At 50.3% G+C, this 13,051-nt stretch overlaps 1 protein-coding gene across 1 annotated transcript; it reads right to left on the bottom strand.

Annotated features, from left to right (window-relative positions):
* Positions 1-2,881: 2,881 nt before the first annotated feature.
* Positions 2,882-11,447, bottom strand: SERPINA4 (serpin family A member 4). Its single transcript, XM_084970122.1, is given in 5 exon segments — positions 2,882-3,438; positions 4,991-5,150; positions 6,034-6,307; positions 10,778-10,908; positions 10,910-11,447. Coding segments are annotated over 5 exon segments (1,272 nt in total). The 5' UTR covers positions 11,419-11,447; the 3' UTR covers positions 2,882-3,240.
* Between the last annotated feature and the right edge of the window lie 1,604 nt (positions 11,448-13,051).

Here is a 13,051-nt window from a genome sequence, read left to right as displayed (position 1 = left end):
TTCTGCCTCACCCCAAATTTGCAGTGCCTCCTCCCCACTGAGGAAATCCCTCCAGCTTCCTGGCGAGGGGCCAATCCCCACTCAGTGACTGTTCATTGAATAAGAGAATGAATAACCAAATGAACCCAGGATGCTTCTCCCCACCCCCTCTTCGGAGGGCCTGCAATTCCTCCCAGGGCATCTGGGTGGCCCATGCTCCGTAATGGCACTCACAACACTCACTTGCCCTCCCATCATGAAGCACGGAAAGACTGTGCTTTTCCTGCCCAGGGGGACTCCAGAAATCACAAGCACACCTGCCCCTCTGACACTGAACCCCTATCCCAAAGAAGTACCATCACAGGGACCACAGAAACAAGAGACCCTGTAGGTCTCTCTCTCTCTCTCTCTCTCTCTCTCTCTCTCTCTCTCTCTCTCTCTCTCTCTTTTTTTCCAATGCTCCAAAAGGGCATTTTGAAATCTGAGAATCTGGACCAAATATTTACCCAATCAATTCCCGGTGATGTATCAGGGGGTGGTGGTGCAGAACAAATACCTGGAGGACCTTGCTCAGGGCACAGCCTTTCCCATTCATTCATTCATTCATTCACCAATTGCTGGTTGGACCTCGGACGCATACCAGACCCTAGGCATCAGTGCTGGGGCCGGGTACTGGGTGGGGGAAGGGAATGCCAGGCAGAAAGTGTCTTGCTTCTGAGATGTTCCATCTAAGAGGGGCTGGGGTTGGCAGGGGATGGGGGAGAGGTTAATGTCAGCCAACCATGTTTGATGGGGGGATGAAAGTCTGCCTTAGGGGGAGAGGAGGATTTGTAGGAAATGCCAGTACATTCTCAAAGAGGGGGAAGGGAGCGCTCTGGGGGACAGGGACCTTCAGGGACAGAGACCCAAAGGTGGGACATCATGGGCAACCTGGGAAGACAGCAAGATGGACCATGATTGATGTCACTGGGTACATGAGCAAGAGGAGGGACTGAGGAAGGAGAGAGGGCAGGGATCAGATCGGGGAGGGTTGAACGCAGTGAGAGACACCTGAACTGTATCCTGTAGGAAACAGGGAGCCATTGAGTGTTACTGAGCAGGGGGGAGGGAGAAGCTTAATCAGAATAAGGAGGCATCACTCTCAAGGCTGAAATGGGGTGACTGCCCCTCTTTTCTCCTCTTTTTTTTTTTCTTTGCCTTTTCTATGTCCGCTCTCATGGTATATGGAGGTTCCCAGGCTAGGGGTCCAATCAGAACTACAGCCACTGGCCTGCGCCAGAGCCACAGCAACGCGGGATCCCAGCTGTGTCTGCGACCCACACCACAGCTCACAGCGACATGGGATCTTTAACCCATCCCTGCAAGGGCAGGGATTGAACCCTCAACCTCATGGTTCCTAGTCGGATTCATTAACCACTATGCCACGATGGGAACTCCTCTCCCCTTCTTCATACCAGGGCCTTGCTTTCACACATCACCCCAGCCCTGCTGTTGCCACAGTAACCCTAGGCCCTTGTCTTTTTTCAGGCTTGTCTGGGATGGTAAAATCCACCCACCCCCTGCCTCTTGGGAGTGAGTAAACCTGGGCATGACTTTATTTCTTGTCTGGCTGCTGAAAAACAGAATCTAGCTTCCTGGCAAGTGCCAAGGGAAATCGACCAATGAAACCAGAGGTGGCAAGGATGGCGTGCATTCCTCCGAGCGGCCTGAAGCATTTCCAGGCCCTTGTCTCCGTAGCCCGAAGCAGGTGTGATTAGCACTGAGCCGGTCTTGCTCAGCAACTTCCTCCTGTGGGACCTCCCTCTGCCAGTGCTCTCTGGACCGGCCAGACCCCCCGGAGCCTCGCCCCAACTCCTTTCCACAATGGCTTTTCCCACCATGAAAAAAACATGGTCTCTCTCTTGCTCCGGATATTGGTTTCCTGGCTTCCCACAACCAGCCCAGTCCTGCATTTGTGCCGTTATTTACCCTGGGGACCATGTCACAATCCCTGGAATTTTTTTTTCCCCCTTTTTAGGGCTGCATCATGGGCATGTGGAGATTCCCAGGTTAGAGGTCCAATGAGAGCTACAGCTGCCAGTTTACACCACAGCCACAGCTGCACCAGATCCAAGCCTCATTTGTGACCTACACCACAGCTCATGGCAACGCTGGATCCTTAACCCACGGAGGGAGGCCAGGGATGGAATTCAGGTCCTCGTGGATACTAGATGGGTTCATTGCCACTGAGCCACAATGGGAAATCCTCTGGAATATTCTGAGTCTGGAACAATGGTCAAGTTCAGAGGTGGCTCTCAGCCAGAGCTCATCCACCAGGGTTTGTGACTGAGAGACCTCCTGCCACTCTCGCCATCAAAAAAAAAAAAAAAACATTTGCCAGAAATCACTGGAGTTTAGGACAAACACAGCCAGGTCCTGAACTAGGCCCCCTGGACCAGGCTGTATTACCCAGCGGGGACCCTGAGGCCCGAGAGGGGAAGGGATTTGCAGGAGTCCTGGAGCACCTCTGTGGCTGAGCAGGGAGGGCAGAACACACCTCCGGGCTCCTCTATCTCATCCTCTTCTTCCTTCAGTGCGTTCCATGACTGTGGCGATGCTGGGAGAAATACTGGCCACTTCCCCAAGGCCTCAGGTGGGACCACGCCTGTACTGCCCCTGCACCTGGCGACGGCTGGCCTCTCTGAGCCCTCCTCTCCAGTCTCGGCGGAGGCTGCCTTGGTGAGTTCTCTCCCTGCCAAGACTCCTGAGACCTCGCTCTGAAACAAGCCACCCACCGCCCAGGGGGACTGGCCGCCCGCACCACTCCCCACTTGCACACACACCTTGCCAACCCACCAGAATTTGGAACAGCCCTGTATCTGGGACCAGGCAGGCCAGGGGATGGCAGGGCACACCCCAGAGGGAGAGGAAAAGGATGCATTTATTGAGTATCTATTATAAGCAAGGACCAGAGCCAGGGTCCTCAGAGCCATCATTTTGTTTAATCCACTTAACTATCCTGGTGGGGGAAGGGAGTCTCCCACTTCCCGGGAGAAAACCAGTTCAGAGAGGTTAGATGAGGCGGCCCAGCCCCTGGGGGAAGGGACGAATCCGGTCCACACCCATCTGGTACCACCCACATCCCTCACCCTCGCCAACAACTTCCACCCACCCCCAGACCCTCCGCATCTTCTGCATCTCCTGTGGCAAACCCAGAGCAGCTCACACCCGCCTTCAGGCCAGGTCCTCCTGCTGGTAAGGGACGAGCCAGCCCTCCGAGGGCTACAGTTTCTTGGGGTTGACAACCTTTCCCAGAAAGAGGATGCTCTGGGTGCTGGTAGAAAAGATGGCCACCAGAAAGGGCCGGTTAAACCAAAGGGCTTGCTGATTGTCCCGAGACAAAAAGGTGAAAAAACTGCCAGTGGCTGCCGAAGCCTGGGTACCAACTTCATCCACTTCCAGGATGGCCTTGTGGAAACTCTGGGAAGGAAAATCACAAGCGTTACCTCCGGGGGCGGGGCAGGGAGGGGGGCAGCATGAGTTGGGGGCTCAGGGAAGCCTGGGAAACCAGAGACCACTGACAATCAACCACCGCATGCCAAGCCTCTGGCTGGAGACGTCACCCAAGAATGGCTACCCTGGGGGGATTTTTAACCTGGGTGAATAACGATGGCAACCTTCAATTAAGCACATCCTATGTGCCTACACTCTTGCCAGTCGTCATAACCATCCTATGAGGTCGATGTATTCCGTCTGTTTCACAGATGAGGAAAGTAAATGCGGAGACTGGGTGACCTTTAATGTCCTAAGTGGCGGAACTGGAATTCGAACTCTGCCTCTTTGGGCACCTTTGTCTTATGCAGCTGTGAGGCGGGACATAGATGGGGCTCCAAGGAGAGACATTCACCCCCAGCCACCTGTTTATACTTCAAGACAGAAATAACAGGCACAAGGCGAGTAACTGGTGCTTGTCCCCTGCAGACACTTTAAACGATGGTAACGGCAGGGGCAGAGAGGGGGGCTACCTGAGCCCTGCTTGGGCAGAAGACCAAGAGGTCACATACTTCTGATCCTCAGGGTCAGGGAGACCCCAAGTCCACATGTGCAGAGAGACCCCTCTGGGTCAAAAAGGGAGGAGGTGCCAGGCCATAATGAGTCCTGATCCTGTCCCACAGTCCTTTGCTCTGAGATCCATCTTGGCCTGAAGATGCACACGCATCTCAAGGAGAGCCCGGGGGCTCCTCGGGTGTGAGAAATAAAACAAGATAATTTTCCCAAAGGAAAACAAAGACCCAGGGAAACTGCCCCATATAAGTGGCTTAAATCACCTCACTGGTGAGCTCCTCCTTCAGCAGCACGCCGCACCCTCACGCCTCCTTCGGGTGTGTATTCTTGCTTTGTTTCAGCCTTAGATCAATAGACTGCTTCTCCGTGTGCTCTCCCACATGTCGTGTTTCTAATCATAAACTTTATACCCGTTTTTCCAGTCTTGGCCTCCTTGAAACATTCTCGCTTTCAGTGGAGGGCAAGAATCCGCACGATTCTGCTTTTAGCCTCGAGCTAGTCTAGTGGCTAGGATTCCCAGTTTTCATCCAGGCTGCCCAAGTTCAGTTCCTAAGCAGAGAACTGAGATCTCGCTTTAAGCCATCACTCACTACTGTCTCTCTGAGATCAGCTGAAGTCCCAAGTCCCTTTGTCCCATCTAAGAAATGTGCGATACACACACCCAATCCAGCCTCATCTGCGTCTTTCCTCTGTCATTGTATTCGTCACTCTCCATTGCCATAATCTGTGAGGGCACCATCTCCTGGACTTAACTGGGAGAGCAGGCGCCCAGCACGAAGCACCATGCCCAGCACACGAGGGCTTGGTTCTTATCTCTGTATGCCCATGGATGACTGAATAAGACTCAGATTCTGGGACTACGCATGGTGGCAGGGAGAGCGCCCATCACTCAGCACATTCCCAAGAGGTAGAGGTCCCCCCCAACCCGCCCCCGGTCCCTCGGGGTTGATACCCACTGTTGACTTACCTTGGACACCTGCAGGTTTAGCTGTTCTGTGATGCCGGAGAAGTCAGCCCTCTGGGAGAACAGGTCTATGATGCCCAGCTTGGGCAAAATTTGATCTAATTCATAGGAGCCAGAAATGATGAACTTGGGGATATACAGCTTGATCTTCTTGTAAAAATACCTGAAAGAGGCACGGAGTTAAAACACTGGACTCATAAACAAGCCAAAGGTCCCAGCCCAGCAGTGCTCCTGAACTGCACTCGCTAGCACCCAACTCCATCTGAGCTCTGCAGTCACAAACACCGTTTGTCTGTGCCAGTCCCTCAAAGCCACTCCCAGTGGCTTAGAGCCAAGCTCCTTTGCCCCCAGGGCCTGCTGTCTGCGAGGACCTGCTTTCCTTAGGAGCTCATCTCCAGCAGCGGTTGTTTTCCCTAAACTTGCCAGGTGTCCAGGACATGCAAGTCTCCATATGGGGCTATTTTGCCTTTGAGGACACTGTGGTTTTCATTCATTTGGGGACCCGTTGCTCTCTTTGGATGGAAATCCCCACAACATGAGTTGTGTAAATTTTCCTTCTGCACATGTGGTCCTTTTCTTGCGTGTGGTTGGAGACTGTTCCCGCTCCTAGCCCAGGATGATGTGAAAGCATCCTTACTCCTTCCTGGGGTGGGTGGACCGCCTCTTCTTAAACCCCCCTGTGCCGGCTCAGCCATCTTGGCTGGAGGTCTGCCCATTCACGGCATGGGGTGGGCCTCAGAGCCAGGGCCACTTCACCCAGGACCTGGTGAAGCCGGGACCTGTGCGATTGAAGAACTACATCTAGAACCAGGACTCCTAGCTCTCGGTCTGGTTCTCCTTTCACTGATGAAGGTGAAATCACATATCGTGTGCAAGGGGAGTGTTCCTTTTTGAAGAAAACCCACGGAAAGTCTTAGAGAAAGTAAGAATGCTTCTCTAATTTGCCTATCCCCTCAGCACCATGGGGACCACTGGCTTTCATTGGAAGGGTCCCTGTGAAGGGCGGGGCTGAAGATTTAGCATCTCAGGGGATGCACATGGATTACCTGTTCTGGAGCAAGTTTCTCCACCTCGTAAGCATCTCTGGGGTCAAAACCTCTTCCACCTCATCCATTTTCCCTCAGTTAGGAAGGATGAAGAGGGCTGTTGCATCTCCTTTGTAATCCATCCGCAGTACGGTGCAGGGAAAGTGTCGGTCATGAAGGTACCAATGGTGCTGGGGGCCCTGCATCATCATAGGCACCTTGACAGTCGTCACCTCGTCAACGTAGAAGTCTTGGGGGATGGTCATTGAGGGGTTGAAGGGTTTCTCCCACAGAGCTGGGGGGAAGAAGGGAAGAAGGCACATCCGTGGACCAACAAGCCGATCCTCCAGCCGGGCTGTGGGTTCCCAGCAGTCGCTCCAGACTCCCACCTCACTACCCCATCAGGTTCAAAACCTGCCTGGGGAAGGGGTGGAGGGCGGGGCTCAGGAAGATTCTAAAATGAGAGACACCAGAGGATATCAACAAGGTTGTTTCCTGTCTTCACCAATTACTTGAAATCGTTGGACTTAATTTTGCCAACATGTTGTTTGTGTAGTGGTAGCTCAGTGTAGTTTTAACCTGTGCTTTCTTGGTTTAAAATAAGGTTGCGTTGGAGTTACCGCTGCGGCACAGTGGGTTAAGAACCTGACTGCAGTGGCTCCAGTTGCTGCAGATATGGGTTCAATCCCTGGCTCTGTGCAGTGGCTTAAACAATGCAGTATAGGTCCCAGCTATAGCCCAGATTCGATCCCTGGCCCAGGAACTTCCATATACCCCATATGTGGCCATGAAATGAAATGAAATAAAGTAAAGTAAAGTAAAATAAAATAAAAGTTAAGTAGCCTTTGGTATGTTTATGGAGCAACTAGAAGTTTTTTTCAAGTTTTTTTCCTTTGGGTTTTTTTTTTTTTTTCCAGTTTAGCACCAGTTCATGTTTTTTGGGGTTTTTTTTTTTGTTTGTTTTTTGGTTTTTTGGGGGTTTTTTTTTGCTTGTTTTTTGCTATTTCTTCGGCCGCTGCCACGGCATATGGAGGTTCCCAGGCTAGGGGTCGAATTGGAGCTGTAGCCGCCGGCCTACACCAGAGCCACAGCAACGCGGGATCCGAGCCACGTCTGCAACCTACACCACAGCTCACGGCAACGCTGGATCGTTAACCCACTGAGCAAGGGCAGGGACCGAACCCGCAACCTCATGGTTCCCAGTCGGATTCGTTAACCACTGAGCCACGACGGGAACTCCCAGTCCATGTTTTCTACCCTTATTTCTACAGGGCTGTTTCAGGAGCTCTCTGAACTCTGGTTGTGTGCCGTGGCAGTTCCGTGCATTGCAGGTGCCTCTCTTCCTCTCGGACTTGTCTCTCTAGTCTCATGATTATGGGTTTTGGTGACCGAAGTTCTTCTCTTTAATCCAGTGAGCATGTCTGTCTTTCCCTTAACGGTCCAGTCCCCGGGTCTTGTTCAGGAACATTCTTCCTGCCTCCAGGTCGTGAAGACACTGTCCCATTTCACCTACAAGCTGCCGTCTTACCTTGTCCTTTAGGCCTTTACTTCACCTGGGCGAGTGGTAGGAGGGAGGGTACAAAAATTTTTTTCCCTCCCATGAGGACAGTGTCCCAGCACCACCTTTTCTCTTTCTTTCCGGGCCTCCCCATCACATACGGAGTTCCCAGACCAGAGATCACACCTATGCTGCAGCCGTGGCAAAGCTGGATCCTTTAACCCACGGTGACAGACCGGGAGTCAAACCTGCATCCTGGTGCCACAGAGGAAGGGCCCATCTGGTTGCACCACAGTAAGAACTCCGGCACCGCTTTTTTCTTTTTTTATTCTATCTATTTTTCCATGCTCTGTCGTGCAAGCTTTGTCAAATATCAAATGTCCATATATCCACGTTGCCATTTCTGGTCTCTATTTCTGGCCCCTCTGTTCTACGTGTACCACACGGTCTAAATTAATACAGATTTATATCCAGTCTTGCTCCCTGGCAGGCAGGTTCTCCCTCTTTAGCTATTCTTGGCCCTTTGCTCTCTCATATACAATTTTTTTTTTTTTTTTTTGCTTTTTAAGGCATCACATGCAGCATATGGAAGTTCCCAGGCAAATCAGAACTATAACTGCCGGTCTACACCACAGCCATAGCAACAGCAGATCCAAGCCACATCTGCAACCCACACCACAGTTCACAGCAACGCCAAATGCTTAACCCACTGAGCGAGGCCAGGGATGGAACCCACATTCTCATGCATACTAGTTGGTTTCGTTACCACTGAGCCACAACAGGAACTCCCTCTCATATATATTCTAGAATCAGCTTGTTCACTGACACCAAAGAGGATCCTTTAAAAACCTGTTGGGATTACACTAAAATATTTAGATCAATTTGGGGGAAACCTGACAGCTTTACCATATTAAATTTTCCTATTCATAAGTGCAGTAATTCTTTTTTTTAAGTCTCCTTTCATATCTTTCAATATAATTTTATCTCCAGAGATCCTGTACATCTTTTGTTTGTTTGCTTCTAAGTACTTCCACTTAGAAAATCAGCCGTAATAGTTCCACTGCTCTCACCTTGTGACCTAGATTGAGGTTTGGGGGCTACATTTATGTCCCCAGAGAGATGGGCAGAACTTCAGAGGGAAGTTCTTTCTTGTGCCAAGAGCACTAATCCAATTGAAACCAGGTCGTCCCTTTCAGGAAGACAGCACCAAAAACCTCATTATTTCTAGCCAGAGCTTTGAGTGGGGTGTTGGTGTGTACTATAGATGTAAAGTATGCTATATTCTAAATGGAATGGAGTCAATGGAATTTGGGGCTCTAAATTAAGTTTTCAACAGTGTAAAACTACACGCACGTACTCCTGCACTGTTGAGCCATGCGCATGCACGCGCACACACGCACGAAGGCTTGTGAAAACTAGTAACCTCCGAAGAGTCTGTGATTATTACCAGTGCCAGAATCCTGGGTTAGCTCTTGCACTACAGTTATGGAAGATGTTATCTCGGCAACTTGAGTGAAAGGTTCCTGCAGGCTCACTCTACAACTTTTGTAACTTCTTATGAATTTACAGTTATGACAGATTTTTTTTTTTCATTTTTAAAGTTTTCAGTGCTGCATGAAAATTTGACCCATAAAATGCAAACAAGGACCAGTTTAGCTGAATTACTCATCTGGGACTGTTTCCTAGACGCTGTTTTCTGTAGATTCTGGATTCAAGGTGGTGGCGGCATCCGAAGGGGAGACAGATATGAAGGCAGATGGAATGATGGAGGGATCGGAGGAGCTGTGTGCTCCAGCGCCCCCAGGCTCTCTGCAAGTTCATTGTCCCAGCTCTCCCCTGCTGGGAACAGAGTCCCCAGACCACCATCAGGTGCTCGGCCTGGGCCTCTCCCTAAGCTCCCCCTTCCTGGAACCACCCTGGCGGCTGGGTGTGCCCGGCACGGGCACATGGATTTCTTGATGAGCTCCAACGTGCTCACCTGCTCCAGGGACTTTTTCTCTCTCCCTCCGTCCTCTTCACTCTCCCAGGTCCTCCCACAAGAAGCCAGCTCTAATTCCTACAACAGTCCTGTTTCCCTTACCACTCACAGGGACTCTGCTCTCTGGGTGGCGCCCCTGGTCACACACACTGTACAAAACTGTCCCTGCCTGTGATTTCAACTCTGTTAACAACTGTGTGTCTATGTGTGTGCCTGGAAGACCAGAGGAATTAGGCTGAAATATTAAAGGCGATTCCTTTGGGAAGGTAGGATGATGAGCAGGTTCTATTTTTTTTTTTCTTTTATTCTTCTACGTGTCTTTTGCTTTTTAGGGACAAACCCGTGGCATAGGGAAGTTCTCAGGCTAGGGGTCAAATCAGAGCTGCAGGGGTCAGCCTACTCCACAGCCATAGCAATGCCAGATCCGAACCATGTCTGCAACTTGCACCACAGCTCATGGTAATGCCAGACCCTTAACCCACTCAGCAAGGCCAGGAATCAAACCTTCATCTTCATGGATATTAGTCAGGTTTGTTACCACTGAGCCACGACAGGCACTCCTTTTTATGTATTTTTAAAAGTCTCCAAAATTGTTGTCACTAGAACAATTACCAATAAATGCCTTGTGTATTGAGTATGTATAATGATCAGGGGTTGGCAAACTACTTCGGCAAAGTAAATAGTTTGTGCTTTCCAGGTCATTCTGTCTCAGTAGCAAGTACTAATCTCCATCCTGAGAAAGCAGCCAGAGACAATACATAAATGAGTGGGCGTGGCCGTGTGCCAATAAAACTTTATTTACAAAAAAAGGTGGTGTACCAGGCTTGACCGGCAGTCACAATTTGCTGACCCCTTCAAGCCCTCCTCTAAGGAAGTCTACAAATATGTGACATCATTTGTTCCTCAGAAACAAAACTTTGAAGCAGGGACTCTTACATCCTCACTTCAAGCAAACAACCTGCCCTGTGTGCACGGTTGGTTAAGTGACGGAGCTTCAATAGGAACCCAGCAGTTCAACTTGTCATCACTGAATAGAATGGATTCCATCTATTGCTGTTATTCAAAATTAAATAAAATATATCTGAAGATACGAAGGGATGGAAATCTCAATACTACACAAACTTAAATCTCTGATGCTCTAACGTTCAATTTTCTGAAGGCTGGTAGACCCGATGAGCCCCAATCCATCCACTTTCTGCTTGGGGGTGGGGGTTCTTTTTGCTGCGTGATCTTTCAGTTAATTAGGGGGGAAGAAAAGATGTAGGATCCCCCAAAGAATTGACCCTTACCTTTGAAGTAAATATAATTCACCAGCACCATCGTGGTATCTGGGCTGAGCCCACTGACCAAATCCACAATCTTCCCCTGAGTTTCCTCCTTGACGTGGTTGTTGATGAGCTGAGCTGTGCCCGCAGGTTTTGAAGTTGGCGTGTAAAAGTTTGGACTCGTAGAACCTCTCAGAGTCATTAAGGAATCATGGGAGGAGCAGCACCTCGGGGCTCAGAAACAGGGCGTTTCCCATGTGTATCTCCAGCCTGTCGTCTGGGAGGTGGAGAGTGTGCAGGAGGTTCTGGAAGCCCTGGTGGGTGTCAGGCTGTGACACCTCTGTGAGGTTGAAGCCCAGACCCTCGAGGATCTGGGTCCTGCTGAGCGAGCCAGCCCCCAGGGACAGCATGGCGTAGGCAGCAGAGATACTCAGCGGAGAGAAGAAGATGTTGCTCCCAGGGGTTTGAGAAACCATCAGATGGTAGAAGTGGAGGGCAAAGACAGTATTGCCTGGGGAGATCCTGAGGCTGAGGGAGCCCTTGCCAGTGCCAGGGGCCTCCTGATGGGGGTGGTGGCTGTGACCCTGGTGCTCAGAGTGCAGCTGACCCTGAGAAAGAGCCAGCAGCCCGGCCAGAAGGAGAAGCAGGCAGTCGGCAAGATGCATGTTTGGTGCACTCGGGTCTCTAGGAGGAAAGAACGTGACCAGGAAACTCCCCAGCAGGACGCGCAACCCTCCTGAGAAGCCAGGCAGGGGGCAGGGGCTGCAGGGTGATAAGTGACACCCTCAACTCTTAAGGGGGCCTTGCAGGGGATAGCAAATGCCCAGCTCCTCCGCGTGTGTGGTGCAGTGATACTTGGTAGTGGTGCCTCAGATTTATAAAGCCCACTCCTCGTCCAGCATCTCGTTTCCTTTCCCATCTCTATAGGCTCTGCATGGGGCTGGACTCCACTCTCATTAAAGAGATGGGGAAGCAGAGGCTCCACAAGTGACTTTACCAAGTCACTGAACTAGTCAATATCTGAGCTAAAACACAGGTCTCCAGACTCTCAGCCCAGGTGCTTTGCACCATCTGGGCTTATTTCCTAAGCCGAAGGTGCTAATTGCTGAAGGCTATTTCAGACATCCATGGTGTGCTTCCCAGTCTGCAAGATTGATTTTATGCCCTTTGGTTTGACCCCCCCATATCCAAGTGGAGGTCGGTAGAACTGGGGTTCTTTTTTTTTTTTTTCCCACTGTATAGCAAGGGGGTCAGGTTATCCTTAGATGTATACATTGCAGTTACAGTTTTTTCCCCCACCCTTTCTTCTGTTGCGACATGAGTATCTAGATATAGTTCTCAATGCTATTCAGTAGGATCTCCTTGTAAATCTATTCTAAGTTGTGTCTGATAAGCCCAAGCTCCCGATCCCTCCCACTCCCTCCCCCTCCCATCAGGCAACCACAAGTCTCTTCTCCAAGTCCATGATTTTCTTTTCTGAGGAGATGTTCATTTGTGCTGGATATTAGATTCCAGTTATAAGTGATATCATATGGTATTTGTCTTTGTCTTTCTGGCTCATTTCACTCAGTATGAGATTCTCTAGTTCCATCCATGTTGCTGCAAATGGCATTATGTCATCCTTTTTTATGGCTGAGTATTCCATTGTGTATATATACCACATCTTCCGAATCCAATCATCTGTCGATGGACATTTGGATTGTTTCCATGTCCTGGCTATTGTGAATAGTGCTGCAATGAACATGCGGGTGCATGTGTCTCTTTTAAGTAGAGCTTTGTCCGGATAGATGCCCAAGAGTGGGATTGCAGGGTCATATGGAAGTTCTATGTATAGATTTCTAAGGTATCTCCAAACTAGAACTGGGGTTGTTATCATCACCTTGTACAGACGAGGTCGATGATGCTCAATAAGATATTCGTCCAAAATCTCAGGGGTGGAGTTGGTTCCTTTTCCTAATGACCTTAACCTTCCCCAAACGAGATGCTCCACTTTCTCCACCAAATCTTCTCTGCCCCGTCAAATGGCCCTACCATGATCCACTTCTCAGCCCCCAAGCCCAGGTGTCATCCCTAATGTCTGTCTGGCCTTCCACCCACCCCCAATCTATCACAAGTTCCCAGGTCCTCCCTTCATTCTCTCAGCCCCTCTACTGCTGTGACCTCAGTCTAGCGTCTGTCCTCTTTCACTCAGACCAGGGATCAGAAAACCTTTCTTAGAAAGAGCCCGATAGTGAATCTCTTTAGCTGTGGGGACCACACAGTCGCGGTTGCATCTACTCAACTTTGCTGTGCTCACAG

Source organism: Sus scrofa, chromosome 7, assembly GCF_054392235.1.
Source record: "Sus scrofa isolate SSC_HxYL_T2T_F1_AM1 chromosome 7, Sscrofa_HxYL_maternal_Yorkshire_Landrace_v2.0, whole genome shotgun sequence".
NCBI lineage: Eukaryota > Metazoa > Chordata > Mammalia > Artiodactyla > Suidae > Sus > Sus scrofa.
This window is presented reverse-complemented; position numbering and strand designations above follow the sequence as displayed.